This window comes from Phyllobates terribilis, unplaced genomic scaffold (assembly GCF_046119375.1).
Source record: "Phyllobates terribilis strain yellow unplaced genomic scaffold, ASM4611937v1 Scaffold_1__5_contigs__length_1240528914, whole genome shotgun sequence".
Taxonomy (NCBI): Eukaryota; Metazoa; Chordata; class Amphibia; order Anura; family Dendrobatidae; genus Phyllobates; species Phyllobates terribilis.
The window spans coordinates 261,123,496-261,141,305 of record NW_027362761.1 but is presented as its reverse complement, the minus strand read 5'-3'; the positions used below and the strand labels follow the sequence as shown (position 1 = coordinate 261,141,305).

Here is a 17,810-nt window from a genome sequence, read left to right as displayed (position 1 = left end):
TCAGTCTTCACTTGTCATGGCAGTTTCTCAAGAAACAGCATCAACGTCCACCTCCACGTCACACCTCAGCGTTCAATTGTCCATATGCCAGCCCTTTGAACGAAAGCGGAAATTCGCAGCCAACGCCCCACAGGCCACAGTCCTAAATTCGCACATTTCACGACTGCTTGCGTTGGAAATGCTGCCTTTTAGGCTGGTGGAGACGGAATGCTTCCGCAACCTTATGGTGGTGGCCGTCCCTCGGTACTCGGTCCCCAGCCGACACTATTTTGCCCGGTGTTCCATCCCCGCACTACACAAGCACGTGCCCTCAACAATGCAGTTACTGGGAGAGTCCAACTGACAACGGACACGTGGACAAGTGCTTGTGGCCAGGGACGGTACATCGCTCTGATGGCACACTGGGTAAACATAGTGGAAGCCGGGACCCAGTCGGACCTTGGGACGGAACACATCCTCCCCACACCTAGGTTTGCGGGCCCTATGTCAGTCAGAGTTGCCCCCACAGATTACAGCTCCTGCGCATCATCCTCCTCCTCGTCCTCATGTTCAGCCTCCATCTCAGATATCACCACATCAGTTACAAGCTGGAAGCACTGCAGTACTGCCTCCGCCAAGCGGCAACAGGCTGTGCTGAAACTCATAAGTTTAGGTGAGAAACCTCACACTGCTTGTGAGTTGTGGACAGCTGTGAAAGAGCAGGCAGATCTGTGGCTGAGACCACTGAACCTACATCCAGGCATGGTCGTGTGTGACAATGGCCGTAACCTGGTGGCAGCTCTGAGACGAGGCGAGATCACACACTTACCATGCCTGGCTCATGTGCTTAACCTCGTGGTTCAGCGGTTTCTTAAATTGTACCCCGAGTTACCACATCTGCTCGTCAAAGTACGCCGCCTGTCAGCTCATTTTGGCAAGTCGGCTACAGCTTCCGCCGCCCTTGCTGTGTTGCAGCAGCGTTTGCAGCTTCCGTCACACCGACTGGTGTGTGATGTCCCCACACGTTGGAACTCTACCCTCCACATGTTGCAAAGGATTTGTGAGCAGAAGAGAGCAGTTGTGGAGTACCAGCTGCAACAAGGCTGTCGATATTCAGGTCAGACTCCGCACATAAGACCTCAGGAGTGGACCTGGATGTCTGACATATGTACCATCTTGACAAACTTTGAGGAGTCCACCAAGATGGTGAGTGGCAATGACGCCATCATTAGCATCAGCATTCCAGTTGTCTGTCTTTTGCAACGCTCTCTGCAGAGAATTAAAGAGGAGGCATTGCAGCCAGAGTATGATGAGATGGATCAAGAAGCCGTAGCGGTCGATTACACACAGCCCAGCCTCATCTCATCCCAACATGCATTGGGGGACAATGAGGGAGAGGAGGAGGAGGAAGAACAGGAGCCTGTGTCATGCGCTGTAGACGGTAGTACCTGTACAACTGTCATACCGTCGGTATGGTCAGTCGTCATCTTGGTGAGGACACGGAAGTCTTGCCCGTTACCAGTCTGGCACGCATGGTTGACTTTATGTTACACTGCCTTAACCGTGACCCTCGCGTTGTCAAAATGTTGGGTGACAGTCATTACTGGTTGGTGACACTTTTACACCCCCGCTACAAGGAGAACTTTCACTCTCTTATTCCTGAAGTGGAGAGGTCTACAAAAATGGGGCAGTACCAGAGGCCCTTGCTGCAGAACTGTTAAAAAAATTCCCATCTGAACACGCTAGCGGCAGAGGTCACAGTTCGTTGCCCAACCAAGGCGTACATGCGAGAGAGACGCAACTCCAATCCAGCAGAGGCAGGGGAACACTGTCAACGTTCTGGGACAGTTTTCTCAGACCCTCCCTTCGGACAGACCCTGAGGCGCGGGATACTCTCACAAGGAGTGGAAAGTTTCAAAAGAAGGTGAGGGAGTACCTTGCCGACCGTACCAGTGTCCTCCGTGATTCCTCTGTGCCTTTTAATTATTGGGTATCCAAGCTGGACACTTGGAATGAACTCGCTCTGTACGCCTTGGAGGTCCTGGCCTGCCCTGCCGCTAGCGTGTTATCGGAGCGTGTTTTTAGTGCCACTGGGGGAATTGTAACTGATAAGTGCACGCGCCTGTCAACTGACAATGCTGACAAGGGCTGGATTGGGCCAGACTTCTCATCACCACCAAATGACAGCAGAGTAGCATAAAGTCAAATCCACTGTGTTATTTTGGGAGGTGTATTCACATGCACCACTTCACACCCACACATGGGTATACGCTTCCTCATTTCGGCTGTTTTATGTTCTTCTCCTTATCCTCAGCCTCCAGCACCACTATACCACCAGGGTGACCGTGGTCCGTGTTGCCATTATTGAAAGTTCCTCCGTTGTTATTTTCGTCAGCTTTTGCTTGGAAGGCATAAGCAAAGACTGTGGGAGACCCACTCCCCAATAATGGGAATAATATTTTTAAGATGCTGTACTGTATGGCTCTTGTAAGGGGCATTAAAACCGTCTTGTTAAGCTACTGCGACCTCCACCACTTTTCCAAGGGGCATTAAAACCGTCTTGTTAAGCTACTGCGACCTCCACCACTTTTCCAAGGGGCATTAAAACCGTCTTGTTAAGCTACTGCGACCTCCACCACTTTTTCAAGGGGCATTAAAACCGTCTTGTTAAGCTACTGCGCCCTCCACGTCTCTCCCGAGGGGCATTAAAAGCATCTTGTTAAGCTACTGGGACCTCCACGTCTCTTCCAATGGGCATTAAAACCATATTTTTAAGCTACTGCGACCTCCACCACTTTTCCAAGAGGCATTAAAACCGTCTTGTTAAGCTACTGCGACCTCCACCACTTTTTCAAGCGGCATTAAAACCGTCTTGTTAAGCTACTGCGACCTCCACGTCTCTCCCGAGGGGCATTAAAAGCATCTTGTTAAGCTACTGGGACCTCCACGTCTCTTCCAAGGGGCATTAAAACTGTCTTGTTAAGCTACTGCGACCTCCACGTCTCTTCCGAGGGGCATTAAAACCGTCTTGTTAAGCTACTGAGACCTCCACGTCTCTTCCGAGGGGCATTAAAAGCGTCTTGTTAAACCACTCTGAACTCCACAGCTCTTCCAAGGGGCATTGAAATGTTGCTTTTAATTAACTCTAACCTCCACGACTCTTCGGACGGACATTGCATTTCCTCCTAATTTTTGGCAGCTTTTGCTTGGAAGGCATAAGCAAAGACTATGGGAAACCCACTCCCCAATAATGGGAATAATGTTTGTAATATGCTGTACTGCATGGCTCTTGTAAGGGGCATTGCAAGTTCCTCCGTCCTAATTTTTGGCAGCTTTTTCTTGGAAGGCATAAGCAAAGACTATGGGAGACCCACTTCCCAATAATGGGAATAATGTTTGTAATATGCGGTACTGCATGGCCCTTGTAAGGGGCATTGCAAGTTCCTCCGTCCTAATTTTTGGCAGCTTTTGCTTGGAAGGCATAAGCAAAGACTATGGGAGACCCACTCCTCAATAATGGGAATGTTTGTAATATGCTGTACTGCATGGCTCTTGTAAGGGGCATTGCAAGTTCCTCCGCCCTAATTTTTGGCAGCTTTTACTTTGAAGGCATAAGCAAAGACTATGGGAGACCCACTCCCCAATAATGGGAATAATGTTTGTAATATGCTGTACTGCATGGCTCTTGTAAGGGGCATTGCAAGTTTCTCCATCCTAATTTTTTGCAGCTTTTGCTTGGAAGGCATAAGCAAAGACTATGGGAGACCCACTCCCCAATAATGGGAATAATGTTTTTAAGATGCTGTACTGTATGGTTCTTGTAAGGGGCATTAAAACCGTCTTGTTAAGCTACTGCGACCTCCACCACTTTTCCAAGGGGCATTAAAACCGTCTTGTTAAGCTACTGCGACCTCCACGTCTCTTCCGAGGGGCATTAAAACCGTCTTGTTAAGCTACTGTGACCTCCTCCTCTTTTCCTAGGGGCATTCAAACCGTCTTGTTAAGCTACTGTGACCTCCACCACTTTTTCAAGGGGCATTAAAACCGTCTTGTTAAGCTACTGCGACCTCCACGACTCTTCCAACGGGCATTGCATTTCCTCCTAATTTTAGTCAGCTTTTTCTTTTCAATGCATAGGCGAACACTAAGGGAGACCCACTCCCCAATAATGGGTAGAAGGTTTTTAGTACGCTGTAATCCACGTCTGTTTCAAGGGGCATTGCAGTTCCTCATAATCTTTGGAAAGTCTTCCATTCACTGCTTAGGCCAACAGTGCACAGGAGACCCAGTTACTATAAATGGAAAAAATGGTTTAGTTAAGGCCCTCTGACCTCCATGTCACTTCCAAGGGGCATTGGAGTGCCTCTAAATTTTTGGTAGGCATAGCACTCACTGTATGCCCTATAACTGTGTAGCCGAACCGCTCCTTTTGGTACAGAAACATATCCTACAAGACATGTGTGGTTGACTGGCCTCCCTCCCTCTTAAAGGGGCCGTGCGCGCCGTCCTGAGGAGTTCCCGGCCAATAGCAGAGGGTCCTCCCATATATTAGGCTCCAAAATGGAGGTGCCCGAGCAATAGTTTTTGCACAGTGTTTCTTACCTCTGCTTCAGCCCTCAGGTCCCGCTGCTAGCCTGACTACCAGTCCCGCCCGCCAGCCTGTTACCGGCCTGTTACCTGCCGTGCCTGCCAGCCGGCTCACCTGGGAGCACTTGACTGTTGCCTGCCTATTACCTGCCGTGCCTGCCAGCCCGCTCACCTGGGAGCACTTGCCTGTTACCTGCCGTGCCTGCCAGCCCGCTCACCTGGGAGCACTTGCCTGCTGCTGTGCCCATCTGCATTACCGGTCAGTCCCTGCCATCTGTACCGTGGGAGTCACCTGCTCCCTTACAAGGTTGTCCCCAGAGTAGCACCTGGTCCCTCTGCTCGGAGCCTCCCTGGTCACGGAGTCGATTGAGCCGCCGTACGATCTTGGTCGCTCCGAGTTGATATCAAGTTACGCCCCTCTGGGTCCCTCCTTGCACCGCAGCACAGAGGTTCCACCTCCCGGACCCGTAACAGTTTGCTCGGGCCATGGAACCCGGTGCCTCTCTGACCCTTGCATTCTCTGACCTACACCAGGAGGTCTTACGTCAGAGTGTACAACAAGAGACTGTCTTGTCCTTTCTGCGGTATGTTAACTGTCGCCTAGGCGCATTATCCGCCCTGTCTGAGCCAAACGGAGCCTGCACCCGTGGCACCGCAACCCAGTCCTTCTATGGCTTCCAGCTATGGACCCCGGCTCTTGGCACCTCCACGTTTTGTTGGCAACCCCGCTTTAGCTCGGGGCTTCATAAACCAGTGCACCCTGCACTTTGAACTCCTGGCACACCAGTTCATTTCCGACCGAGCCAAGGTAGCATTCGTCATGTCTCATCTCACTGGTGAGGCACTGGCATGGCTAAACCCCCTGTGGGAGAGGGGGGATCCTCTGGTGTCCGATGTATCGTCCTTCCTCGCTGCTTTCCGGAAAGTATTCGATGAACCACGACGTAAATCCTCTGCTGCCTCCGCTCTGCTACGTCTCCGGCAAGGGAGTCTCACCATGTGCCAATATGCCATACAGTTCCATGCCCTCGCTTCTCAGCTTGCCTGGAACAACGAGACCCTGGTATCCATCTTCTGGGAGGGTCTTTCCGGTCGGATCAAGGACGAGCTTGCCGGCCGCGACATTATTATTATTATTCATTTATATAGCGCCATTGATTCCATGGCGCTGTACATAAGGGGGTTATATACAAAATGAGAATATCACTACAGTAAACAAAGTAACAATGATAGACTGGTACGGAGGGAAGAGGCCTACCACCCTGAACGACCTGGTGTCACTTGCTACCTGGATTGACATTCGATTCCAGGAATGAGCCTCTCTCCTATTCTCCCAAGACCTGTCTCCCAGCGAGCAAGTCCCCGGGCACACTTGCCTGAACCGTTGCAGATTGACCAAACCAGGATGGTCAAGTCTCGTCTGGAGACGCGCCGAGCCAAAGGCAGCTGCTTCTATTGTGGCAGTAAGGAGCACTTCATCCGTTCCTGCCCGGAGAAGCCGGGAAACTCCAGTGTCTAGGACCGCTCGGAGAGGTCATCCTAGGCAAAAGTAAACCCTCTCCTTCCCTGACTTTGTCTGTCTCTATCTCCTGGGGAGAGAACCGTCACTTTGAAATTGCTCACCTGGATTCTGGAGCTGCTGGAAACCACATTTCCCAGTCCCTGGTAGAGAGATATCGGATTCCCACCAAACCTCTGGCTGAACCATTGGCAGTCGCTGGACTCTGAGAGGATCTCCTTCCATGTGCTGTCCGGACTCTCTCACCATCTATTGCTAGGTCTACCCTGGTTTCAGAGACATGAACCCGTGCTGAACTGACAATCCGGTGAAGTACTCTGTTGGGGGCAGGATTGCCATAGGACCTGCCTGGTTCCGGTTCGCCCAGCTCGTCCTCCACCTACCCCGGCTAATTTACCCAGTCTGCCAGCACCTTACTGGTCCTATGCAGATGTCTTTGATAAAAAGGAAGCAGAGACATTGCCACCTCATAGGCCATATGATTGCCCGATCGACCTGGTACCCGGTGCCACTCCACCCCGTGGGCGTATTTACCCGATGTCGTCGTCAGCAGAAACCCGGGCCATGTCGGAGTACATCGAGGAGAATCTGGCCAGGGGATTCATCCGGAAATCTACCTCCCCAGCTGGAGCAGGATTCTTGTTCGTCAAGAAGAAAGATGGTTCATTACGCCCCTGTATTGACTATAGAGGTCTCAACCAAATCACGGTCAAAAACAAATACTCCCTGCCGCTCATCTCCGAGTTGTTTGACCGTCTTAAGGGAGCTAGGATATTTACCAAGCTAGATCTACGTGGGGCGTATAACCTTGCCCGGATCCGTAAAGGAGACGAGTGGAAGACGGTATTCAATACCCGGGACGGTCACTATGAATACCGTGTGATGCCCTTCGGTCTCTGCAATGCTCCCGCCGTCTTCCAAGAATTGGTCAACGACATCTTCCGTGATCTTCTTTACTCTTGCGTGGTGGTGTACCTGGACGATATCTTGGTCTTCTCTCCGGATCTTCCCACACACCGGAGGGATGTTCGTCAGGTCCTGCTTAGGCTCAGGCAGAATCACCTCTATGCAAAATTCGAGAAGTGCCTCTTCGAGCAGACCTCTCTTCCATTCCTGGGCTATGTTATCTCCCAGACAGGCTTGCGAATGGATCCCGAGAAACTTTCTGCTGTCCTAAAATGGCCCCATCCAGAGGGGTTGAAGGCGATTCAGCAATTCCTGGGCTTCGCCAACTACTATTGTCTCTTCATCCCGCACTTCTCTTCCCGGGCTGCCCCCATATCTGCGCTCACCCGTAAGGGAGCAATTCCCAAGTAATGGTCGCCCGAAGCTGAGAAGACCTTCCTTTCCTTAAAGCAAGCCTTCTCCTCTGCCCCAGTGCTGCACCGTCCGGACAGCAACAAACAGTTCTACCTGGAGGTTGATGCTTCCTCCTCCGGAGCCGGAGCGGTGCTCACCCAAAAGTCTTCATCCGGGAGAATGGTAACCTGCGGCTTCTTCTCCAAACTCTTCTCCTCGTCTGAGCGCAACTACTTTATAGGAGACCGAGAACTGTTAGCTGTTAAATTGGCGCTGGAGGAGTGGCGTTACCTGCTTAAAGGGGCTCTATACCCGGTGATCATCTATACGGATCACAAAAACCCGGCATATCTCCAGAATGCCCAAAGACTCAATCCGCGTCAGGCCCGGTGGTCTTTGTTCTTCGCCCGCTTCGACTTTATCCTACATTTTCGCCCGGCGGACAAGAATGTCAAAGCCGACGCCTTGTCCCGATTCTTCCTGTCCTCCGATCAAGAGGAGGAGCCTATGCACATCATCGACCCCTCCAAAGTGATGAATGTGGCCCCCTGGGATCTGACTCGTCTTCCACCCGGTAAGACGCTTGTAGCGATACCAGATCGTGAGAAGGTTCTTCACTGGAGTCATTCAACTAAACTAGCCGGCCATGCTGGCCAAAAGAAGACCTTCCTGCTCATTACCCGGCATTACTGGTGGCCTACCCTGCGCAAGGATGTGGTAGACTTCGTCTCGGCCTGTTCGTCCTGTGCCCGCAGCAAAGTTCCCAGACATCTTCCAGCCGGTCGCCTCCTGCCTCTTCCCGTACCTGCTGCCCCGTGGCAGCACATTGCCATGGACTTTATTACTGATCTCCCTGTTTCTGCCCGTTGTACAGTCATTTGGGTGGTCGCCGACCGCTTTTCTAAAATGGCCCACTTCATCCCTCTGCCTGGTCTCCCATCTGCATCAGAGCTGGCCAAGGATTTCTTCCGTCATATCTTCCGTCTCCATGGCCTACCCCTCCACATTGTGTCGGATCGAGGGGTTCAGTTCACCTCACGTTTCTGGAGAGCTACCTGTAAGCTACTGGATGTCACCCTGGATTTCTCCTCCGCCTACCATCCACAGTCCAATGGCCAAGTGGAGCGTATCAACCAAATCCTTACCAGCTACCTCCGGCACTTTGTTGACGCTCACCATAGTCACCATACCGATTGGGTGGAGCTCCTACCATGGGCCGAGTTCTCCTACAACAATCATGAGAGCGAATCTACTTTCCCATCTCTGCCTCGGTGGGCAACCCTGCCGCGGAGGCTCTTGTCAGCGAATTCTCCACCATTTGGGAGAATACTAGGTCTGCACTTCTTCAGTCCTCCGAGCGGATGAAGAAACATGCTGACAAGAGATGTCTGGATCCGCCTCAATTCCACCCGGGAGATAAAGTCTGGCTCTCTTCCAAACATGTCCGACTCAAAATACCCTCCTATAAGTTGGGTCCTCGGTTCATCGGTCCATTTGAAGTTCTCAAACAAATCAACCCAGTGGCCTACAAGTTAAAACTCCCGGCCACCTTACGGATTCCCAACTCCTTCCACGTATCTCTCTTCAAACCAGTTGTGTTTAACTCTTTTCCCAACAATCCAGGTACTCCCCCTGCTCCGGTTTCCGCTGAGGATGTTTTTGAGGTAGAGAACATTCTGGCCACTAAGAGGGTAAGAGGAAAGGGGTTTGGCCCAGAGGAGAGAACTTGGGAACCCAGGGAGAACATTCATGCCCCAATTCTCCTTGAAAAATTCCTTTCTTGCCTAAAAAAGAGGGGGCGTAAAGGGAGGGTACTGTAGCATCGGCGTCTCTGCCCCCTGCCAGGCAGAGACGCCGTCCCACTCATCTCCTTGCTCCCCGCTCTGCGTTCTCCAGCGCTCCTCTTCCTGCTGCCGGCGCGCGCAGCTCCCCGGGCACTGTGCTTAGGGCGTGCGCGCGCTCCCTCCCTCTTAAAGGGGCCTCGCGCGCCGTCCTAAGGAGTCCCCGGCCAATAGCCGAGGGTCCTCCCATATATTAGGCACCTCCTCCAAAATGGAGGTGCCCGAGCAATAGTTGTTGCACAGTGTTTCTTACCTCTGCTTCAGCCCTCAGGTCCCGCTGCTAGCCTGACTACCAGTCCCGCCCGCCAGCCTGTTACCGGCCTGTTACCTGCCTGTTACCTGCCGTGCCTGCCAGCCCGCTCACCTGGGAGCACTTGCCTGTTGCCTGCCTGTTACCTGCCAGCCCGCTCACCTGGGAGCACTAGCCTGTTACCTGCCTGTTACCTGCCGTGCCTCCCAGCCCGCTCACCTGGGAGCACTTGCCTGTTGCCTGCCTGTTACCTGCCGTGCCTGCCAGCCCGCTCACCTGGGAGCACTTGCCTGTTACCTGCCTGTTACCTGCTTGTTCCCTGCCGTGCCTACCTAGAGACTCCTGCCAGCACTTGCCGTGCCTGCCTGATAGCCTACCTGGAGGCTTCTGCCTGTTATCTGCCATACCTACCCGGAGGTTCCTGCTTGTTACCTGCCGTGTCTGTCAGTCCATCTACCCAGATCACTCGTCAGCCTGCCTGCTGTACCCATCTGCATTACCGGTCAGTCCCTGCCATCTGTACCGTGGGAGTCACCTGCTCCCTTACAAGGTCGTCCCCAGAGTAGCACCTGGTCCCTCTGCTCGGAGCCTCCCTGGTCACGGAGTCGATTGAGCCGCCGTACGATCTTGGTCGCTCCGAGTTGATACCTAGTTACGCCCCTCTGGGTCCCTCCTTGCACCGCAGCACAGAGGTTCCACCTCCCGGACCCGTAACACCTGATATTGATGTGAATGGTCCCTGTTCCTCCTGCTCTTTCTCCTTTGCCACCACCTCATCCATCATTTATCACCTGAAGCTTTGTTTTAACGGGAGTCATAGAACTGGGATAGTAGCAGGAAAACATCCAGCAATCCTCGGAGGAGGTAGGATATGCGCCAAAAAGCTGACCACCTCAGGCCTAGCCGCTACTACATACATGCGCTTGCATTCCAAGAAAACAAAGCAGATGCTAACTTCTATCATCATCATCATGCTCCTCACCTTGGCACTCTCAACTCCCCTGATGGAGAAGCCAGGGCCCACCGGAGGAGTCTGGTTCTCTGGTGGGCTCGTCCAATGCTGCCCTAAAGCAGGCCAGGCTAAGAAAAGTGTGTGGGAAGGTGACAGGAGAAATAGGGGCGGCTGGGGACCGTTTTTGGTTATTTATTTTACCTTATGTAAGTCTTTACCCTGGAAAGGAAATTCCTTAACATATTTCACAGGAAAACCGTTTCAGTTTAGTTTTTGAACGTTTTATTGTGAGCCCGTAAAAGTGGCTTAATACCTCTGACCACGTTGTTGACAGCAGTGACCTGGAGGTCAGAAATGCTTCCAGGGGCGATCCCCATGCTGCCCCCATGTCTTTTGAGCACAGTCACTATCGTTTTGGGCACTTTTTAGGCTTTCTACAGACTGCCGGGGGTGCTGCCGCAAAAATGCTCGGGTCTCTCATAGGCTAACATTGGGCTCGTTGCTCGGGTCGAGCACCCGAGTATCACGGTGAGCTCGGCCCGAGCTTCGAGCACCCGAGCATTTTAGTGCTCGCTCAACACTAATAATTACCTGTCAGGGTATATAGACTCCAGGCTGGGTACTGTGAACAGCCAGAGACTGACCTTGTAAATAGTTCTGCACTTCTTAAAGTACACCCTATTGGTTTTACATTGGCAACCATGACCTCAGAAAAAAAACCCGTTTGGCGTGGCGGAAGATGTGGTCCAACTCCAGGATCACCTATGCCCTGCAGCCACGCCCAGGGCCTACGTTGAGGGTTTGCGGACGGGTCCCTCATGCTGCTACTGTTATACCGTTACAGAAATGTTATTAAGAATGCTCTTATAATGTTTGATAAATATACCTGTAACGTTAAAGTGACGTGCCTCCCATAAAGGGAAGATAGTTTTATGATCTTATATGCGAATGCATTCTTAAAAATTTGCATGTCTAATATGCCTTGTTTTACTCTGTTCCAGCCCGCGGACGTGCTGTTTTACCAGGGGGGAGTGTGGCGCCCCTGAGGGTTCAGTCGCCACAGAGGTACTGCACCTCACCCAGAGGTGTGGTGTCTCCTTCTCTCAGGTAAGGAGGGAGTGCCGCCCGGAACCCCAAACACCTGCATCCAACACTACACTGCTCCAGGCCGGCTGGAAGGGCAAGACGCAATGTGTTTTCCTGCTGAGCCCTGACCCTGGCTGGAGTGGGGGGAACCCAGAGGTAGGGGGAACCAGTAGTGGGTGTGGGTGGAGGAAGTAGTGGGCTAGAGGAAGGCCCTAGATAGGGAGGGGGTGGGTGAGCACTGGTCAGTCCCAACTATAAACTAAAGGCAACAAGGGAGACAAACAAAGGGGGAAAACTTAGCTCTAGCAGACATCAGAGGGATAACGCCAAACGTCCTCCAAGGGCACCAAAGAGTAAGCTAGCCGACTGACACCAGAGGGATAATGCCAAACGTCCTCCAAGGGCACCAAAGAGAAAGCTAGCTGGCTGCTATAGCGCCAAGCCTTCACAAGGGAAAATGAGAATACCACCGGCGACTTCCTGAAGCAGACCGAGAGCTTACAAACACCCAGACCAGGGTGTGTCAATCAGAGCTGGAAGGAGGTCACTGTTGGATCCAAAAGTCAGAAGGAAGAAGGCCTCTGCAATGCCAAATGCAGTGACCTTCTGCAGCCAGATGCAAAGTGACTGTCTGTTACATCTGACACACCAGTGGCAGTCTGACATGACTTATTAGTTACAAACCCATTCTGGCTCTGGTTAATCACTTCATCGTCATAAAGGTACTTGCATACATGTTCTTTAATCATGCTGCAGCATTTCAGAGAAAAACATACTTTTAATAGCCGCTGGGGACCGAGCCGCTCTATTGACAAGTCGTACAGTCGAGTCCCCTGCGGCTTCTTCCTGTCCGATGACAGTGACTAGTGTCTGCTTATATGCGCATGTGGAGAAAATCTGGGCAGTAAGAAAGATAAAAAAAACTGGGAGAAGAAAGGAGCGCTATCTGAGCGCAGTAAATAACATCACATATAGAAGTTTGATAAGGTAACGGGAGAGGCTCACCTTTGTGGGTTGTGCAGATCCAGGCACAACTCTAGTAGAGATTTAATAAAATGTTTTACAGGGTCTCCACCAATGGTCTGCCACTCATCCGAAAGCCGTGTTTGCACACCTTGTCCTGGCCCGACAGGTTGCCTCCACGTGGGTTTGTGAAAGAGATTACCGGAGGCGCTCCCGTGGATAATGATAGAGACTCCACTGTAAGTTTAGTTGAAACGTTCTAATAGGCTCGCAAGTGACTGCTCAAAAGCGCATAGGTTCAAGATATAAAAATTTATTTGGAATTAAAAACCTCTCAAGAGATGAGTGATTGACATATAATAGCATATAATGGCACTACGCGTTTCTGCTCTCAAGGAGCCTTCATCAGGTGCACATGAAGGCTCCTTGAGAGCAGAAACGTGGTGCCATTATATGCTATTATATGTCAATCACTCATCTCTTGAGAGGTTTTTAATTCCAAATAAATTTTTATATCTTGAACCTATGCGCTTTTGAGCAGTCACCTGCGAACCTATTGGGACATTTCCACTAAACTTACAGTGGAGTCTCTATCATTATCCACGGGAGCGCCTCCGGTAATCTCTTTTATATGCGCATGTGGGCAGAGACTGGCTGGGATAGTACAGCCACTGGCTGATGCATGCTGCGGTTTGGGCAGCAAGTATCAGCTGACAGGTTCCTTTTAAGCACAATATGGCAGCAATCTAAGTAAGATTTCCATGTGCTAGTGGGGCACAAACCTTGAGGGTAATTTTCTATAATTGTCTTTATTAAACAGGATCCATTTGTGATCATTTTATTAATTTACATCAGACACTTTTTTATTCTCAGATGGGAGCATTTATTATTTGTGATTTGGTGATGAATGGCTGCTCCATCTGAAAAGAGATTTTCCATCCTGTCTCGTGAAATATACCAGACACTGGAGGATTATTGTGATGTCCTTCACTTCGTCACATGGCATGCATTCTGCTATCATCTTGTTTAGGTATTGTGGGTCTTTACAGCAGGATAAATCTTCAGGTATTGCATTTCTATCCTTCGTGATCCCATAGGTGTTGATCAAGTGCTCTGCAAAGTGAGGGTGCACTGCAGGATTATAGCCCATCATCTTCAGCTGATCCATGGTGTGGTGGTAGCGCTGGAACAGCTCGGATCTTAAGTTCTCCTCTACTTTTCCGGTTAATGGATTCGTGGTCACCTGTAATCATAAAATGGACATTTAATTTACTGGGGTAATCACAATATGGCTAGTCTTTGGAAACTGTTGGCCAGCATGCTGACAGACATTTGTGTCTAGATAAATGTTTATAATGCAAAGGGATAGCTTGTTTTTCTTCATCAATTTATTGTAAAGTGCTTGATGGAAAGACTACACTTCCAAAAATGCAATCCATCACAAGATCTGTACAGAAACTGAATAAGAAAGGAATGATGGGAGATTTCAGCTCTGTGAGTTGCAAAATTAATACATCTCTAAATTATTGGACAGGCTCTGACTCTGGACCAATACAATCAAATCATGGGATTTCATTGCAAAATTATCTTTTTGTAGAATAATTCTATAACTTGTAAAATGTGCTCCCTTGTGGACTTGGACTTTAAATATCTATTTTAATAATAATTTTAGGTTTCTCACCTGTAAAATCTTCTCTTTTATATCAGCTACTCTGTATCCGTACAGTCGTTGCTGTTCTAGGAAGATGGCACAGAGTATACAGCGGTCCAGCTGAAAGGCGATCTCGCCAACAATACGCTGACATGTCTTAACTTTTTCAGGGTCTGTAAAAGTTCAATAATAATAATTAGGCTTATATCAAATCCCTACATTGGCTTATATTGAGACTAATGGTATAGGATTTGTCACCTGGAAGTGGGAGTGAATTGACCACTTGTTCTTCTTCTTTGGGGTCTAGAAGATATAAATAATAAAATTAGTTGTCTGTAATAAACATAAATGATAAAATCCCCATGATTGTAACCATACACCCGGGATAAGATAAACAGGTAAAAGTCATACTCAGGGCTTGAAGCCTGAGGGTGCCCGACAGGTTTACCTGCCACAAAATTAGACCCCCAAATCATGTATGTTACATTGTAGATAGAAACCCCGTTACAGTTACTTCATGATAAACCCTGAATTATAAGATCTACCTAAAAAAGTCAGGTTCTACCTAAACAATGTAGGGTAATTGTAATAATGATCCTGGCCAGATGCAATTTTCAAAAATTGTATCTTAACTATAGAGTAATATACAAAATATCAGGTATCAAGAAAACAATTTATATATTACTCACATCGATGTTGCAACACGTCTGTTTTTTTCTTGTCTTTCATGCCTAGAATACAAAAAATGGCTTCCTATGACTAATACAAGATAACCTTAGAAATTCACATTTACTGATGAGAATGAATAAAAGGTAAAAGTGTCCACTAATCTAAACCATGCTAGACATTATTGACCAAGATTCCACCAATCACTTTAGGAAACTTCAAACATCCGCCCATTGCAATTTTTGATTTGAGGGAAATCCGCTTTGTGTTATCCCAATCTTACCCTTGTGGTCTTTCTTATGTTTTCCTGGCGGTGTCAGGATTTGAGCTTTTCTCTCATGTTCTTTTAAAGTACAGCGCAGCTCCACGTTTTCCTGCATTAACCCCATCAGTTGTCGCAGTTGAGCATTCTCTGATAATAGACGCCTGCTCTCGGTGTTGAAGGCTTCTTCATCACAAGAACTTATACTAGTATTGTCCATGTTGTAATATGCAGAAGCTCCTGAAGACGTCTTCACAGATTTTCTTCACCAGGCTAATGTATGTGATGGAACACTCGGGAAGCTAATATTTTAAGTTCTGTGATGTCATCAGCCATGTCATTGGAACCTGGTTATGAGCTCATCGTTCATTGCAGCCAATAGGAATTCACAACATTGGAACACTAAGGCTGTGTGCCCACGTAGCATTTTTCAAGCGTATATGCTGCGGAATTTCCGCAGCGTAAACGCTTGAAAAACGCATGTATATCCGCACCCCATGGTCCCCAATGGGATTCCGCAAGTTCTATGCACATGCTGCGGATTTTTCCGCAGCGTTTATGCCGCGTTCAAAAATCCGCAGCATGTCATTTAATTTTGCGTTTCCGCAAGCGGAATTGCCTTTGTCCAATGCATAAAAAACGCAAGGCAATTCCGCATGTGGAAAACGCGTGATAAACGCGCGAAAAATGCGCGATAAACGCGTGCGGAATTCCGCATGCGTTTTTCCGGGAGAGGACTTGCATTTATGCAGCAGAAATTTTCTGCTTCATAAATGCAACGTGGGCACATAGCCTAAGTCTATGACTTGCATTATGTGTGACCACAGGAATAACATCTTAACAGTATTAATTGTAGAAAGTTTAGAATCCAATGCAATTATATATTTTGTTTTGTAACTTCTAATGTTTTTTTTTCTTTTTTTTTTACATCTGCCATATGGTTTTAAAGAAAAGGAACTTTTTATTCAGTGTGCACTGGTATGCTTTATTTTTTGATTTTCACCAAAAGGGTGTTTCTAACCGTAATTCCAGGGATTCCTATGAGCAATACCCCCTTGATTAAGACTATAAAAATTAGCATAATTGACGCGCCCCTGGGCCTGTGTCGCGCTGCGTTGCGCACGCGGGAGCTTACCCGGAGCCGGATCTCTTGAGGGTTGTAGTCTCGTGGCGGTGACCCGGTCCGTGCCCAGGGAGTCAAACTGAGCGGCGATGTAACAGCGGTAGATGTAGGACGACTACGCCACCCGTTGAATGCAGCTATGGAGCTGCCGCTGCAGGACAGTCCGCTGAGGCCGGTGGATGGATGGTGCAGCGTAGATGGTATAACCCCCAACGGGAGGGGTATGGCCTCAGGGCAGCAGATGTGGATGATGGGGGTAGCAGGAACCACTCAGAGACGGTGCGGTGTAATTCAGGGTCTTTACTGGTAACAACGATAGACCCTCCCGGAGTACTTGCTAGTGAACGGGGCCTGGTCAGTCCTTGAGCAGATGGGATCTCCCCTGGCCAGGCGGAGTTGTAGGCCTCCCAAACTGACTGTACTCTTCTGGCTACCTTGCTAGAAGCGGATATAAGTAGCCCACGTCCCTGAGTGTACCGTGTGGTGCTCACCCGTATGGCCGGTGACTCGGGGCCTTCTAATGGCTTCCGCTCCACGATGGCGGTGCTGGTCCCACGCGTGTGACCATGCCTTCGGGTTTCTGGGCCTGAGGACCTGAGATCCCCTGCCGGTCGGCTTCTGCTGCTGAGTAAGAGTTAGTCCCCACAGCCTCGGACGCCGGGTCCGGTAAGAAAGCTTCTCAGTCAGGGCGAGCTCTGCAGCTGCCAGCCCCTGACTCGTAGTAGTATTGCTTCTGCTGTTTCTTGTCTCTACTCTCCTTGACTCCAGGCTCAGGCCCCTGGACAGGGCCTGCCTGTGGAGCAGAGCCCATAGAGCAGCTCTGCTCCCTGTCTTCTCCTCTCAGAACTCCCTACCCTGCCTCAGCCCCAGGTTTATATAGGGGAAGTCCTTCCCCTCCCAAGACTGGGCAGGAGGTGTGGCATGCACAGGATCCCTGACCAAAGGACCTCCCACCTGCTCTCAGACGTAATATCTCTATCACTGTGGCAACCAGACCCCTGGGGTGTCACATTCCCCCCTAGTGAAATTTAGTACTGCGGGACTAAACATATTTTTGTAACATAACAAAGTATAAACAATAACATTACAATAAGGAAACGCATAAAGCTGGTCACGGCGTGTCCGTAACCGGGTGCAGTCTTTGAAGAAAGCAAGGTGTCCATTTCACCAAAACAGGGAGACGTAACCAGGTAGGGGTCTGTCCTACCCCGAGTCCTTAACAGTCTTTTAGTCCATCCTGGGTTACGCTCCACTAACTGTACAAAGGATTCCCGGTAAATCCACCAAGGACTCCTATAAATAACTGGAAACACATAATATTTACAAGATATGGCCGCTCTCAGTCCTCGGCCAGTGGGGATAAGGATTGGCTGCTCACAGTCCTCAGCCTGTGGGGAGATGGGATGGCTGCTCACAGTCCTCAGCCTGGTTAAGGATAGGGGACACACGGGAACAGTTCACACTTGTCCCAACGGGGACCATATTTTAATTAGCAACACAAGTACCCCTACGGGTAACTATGTACAGTTCCACTTTACCGTACTTCAGTAACGGCATCCTCCTGCTCCTTCTTGTGTGTAGGCTTCAGACCCGTCCGGGTCCTCTTGGCTTTCCTCGTATTGGTAGTACTGC

General features: G+C 49.7%; 1 protein-coding gene across 1 annotated transcript; it reads right to left on the bottom strand.

The window, feature by feature from the left end:
* Positions 1-13,362: 13,362 nt before the first annotated feature.
* Positions 13,363-15,275, bottom strand: LOC141259206 (speriolin-like). The gene is made up of 5 exons (XM_073674840.1): positions 15,077-15,275; positions 14,817-14,858; positions 14,386-14,430; positions 14,158-14,300; positions 13,363-13,719 (listed from the first exon to the last, which is right to left on the bottom strand). The coding sequence occupies exons 1-5, from the start codon at positions 15,273-15,275 to the stop codon at positions 13,363-13,365; spliced, it is 786 nt and encodes a 261-aa protein (XP_073530941.1).
* Between the last annotated feature and the right edge of the window lie 2,535 nt (positions 15,276-17,810).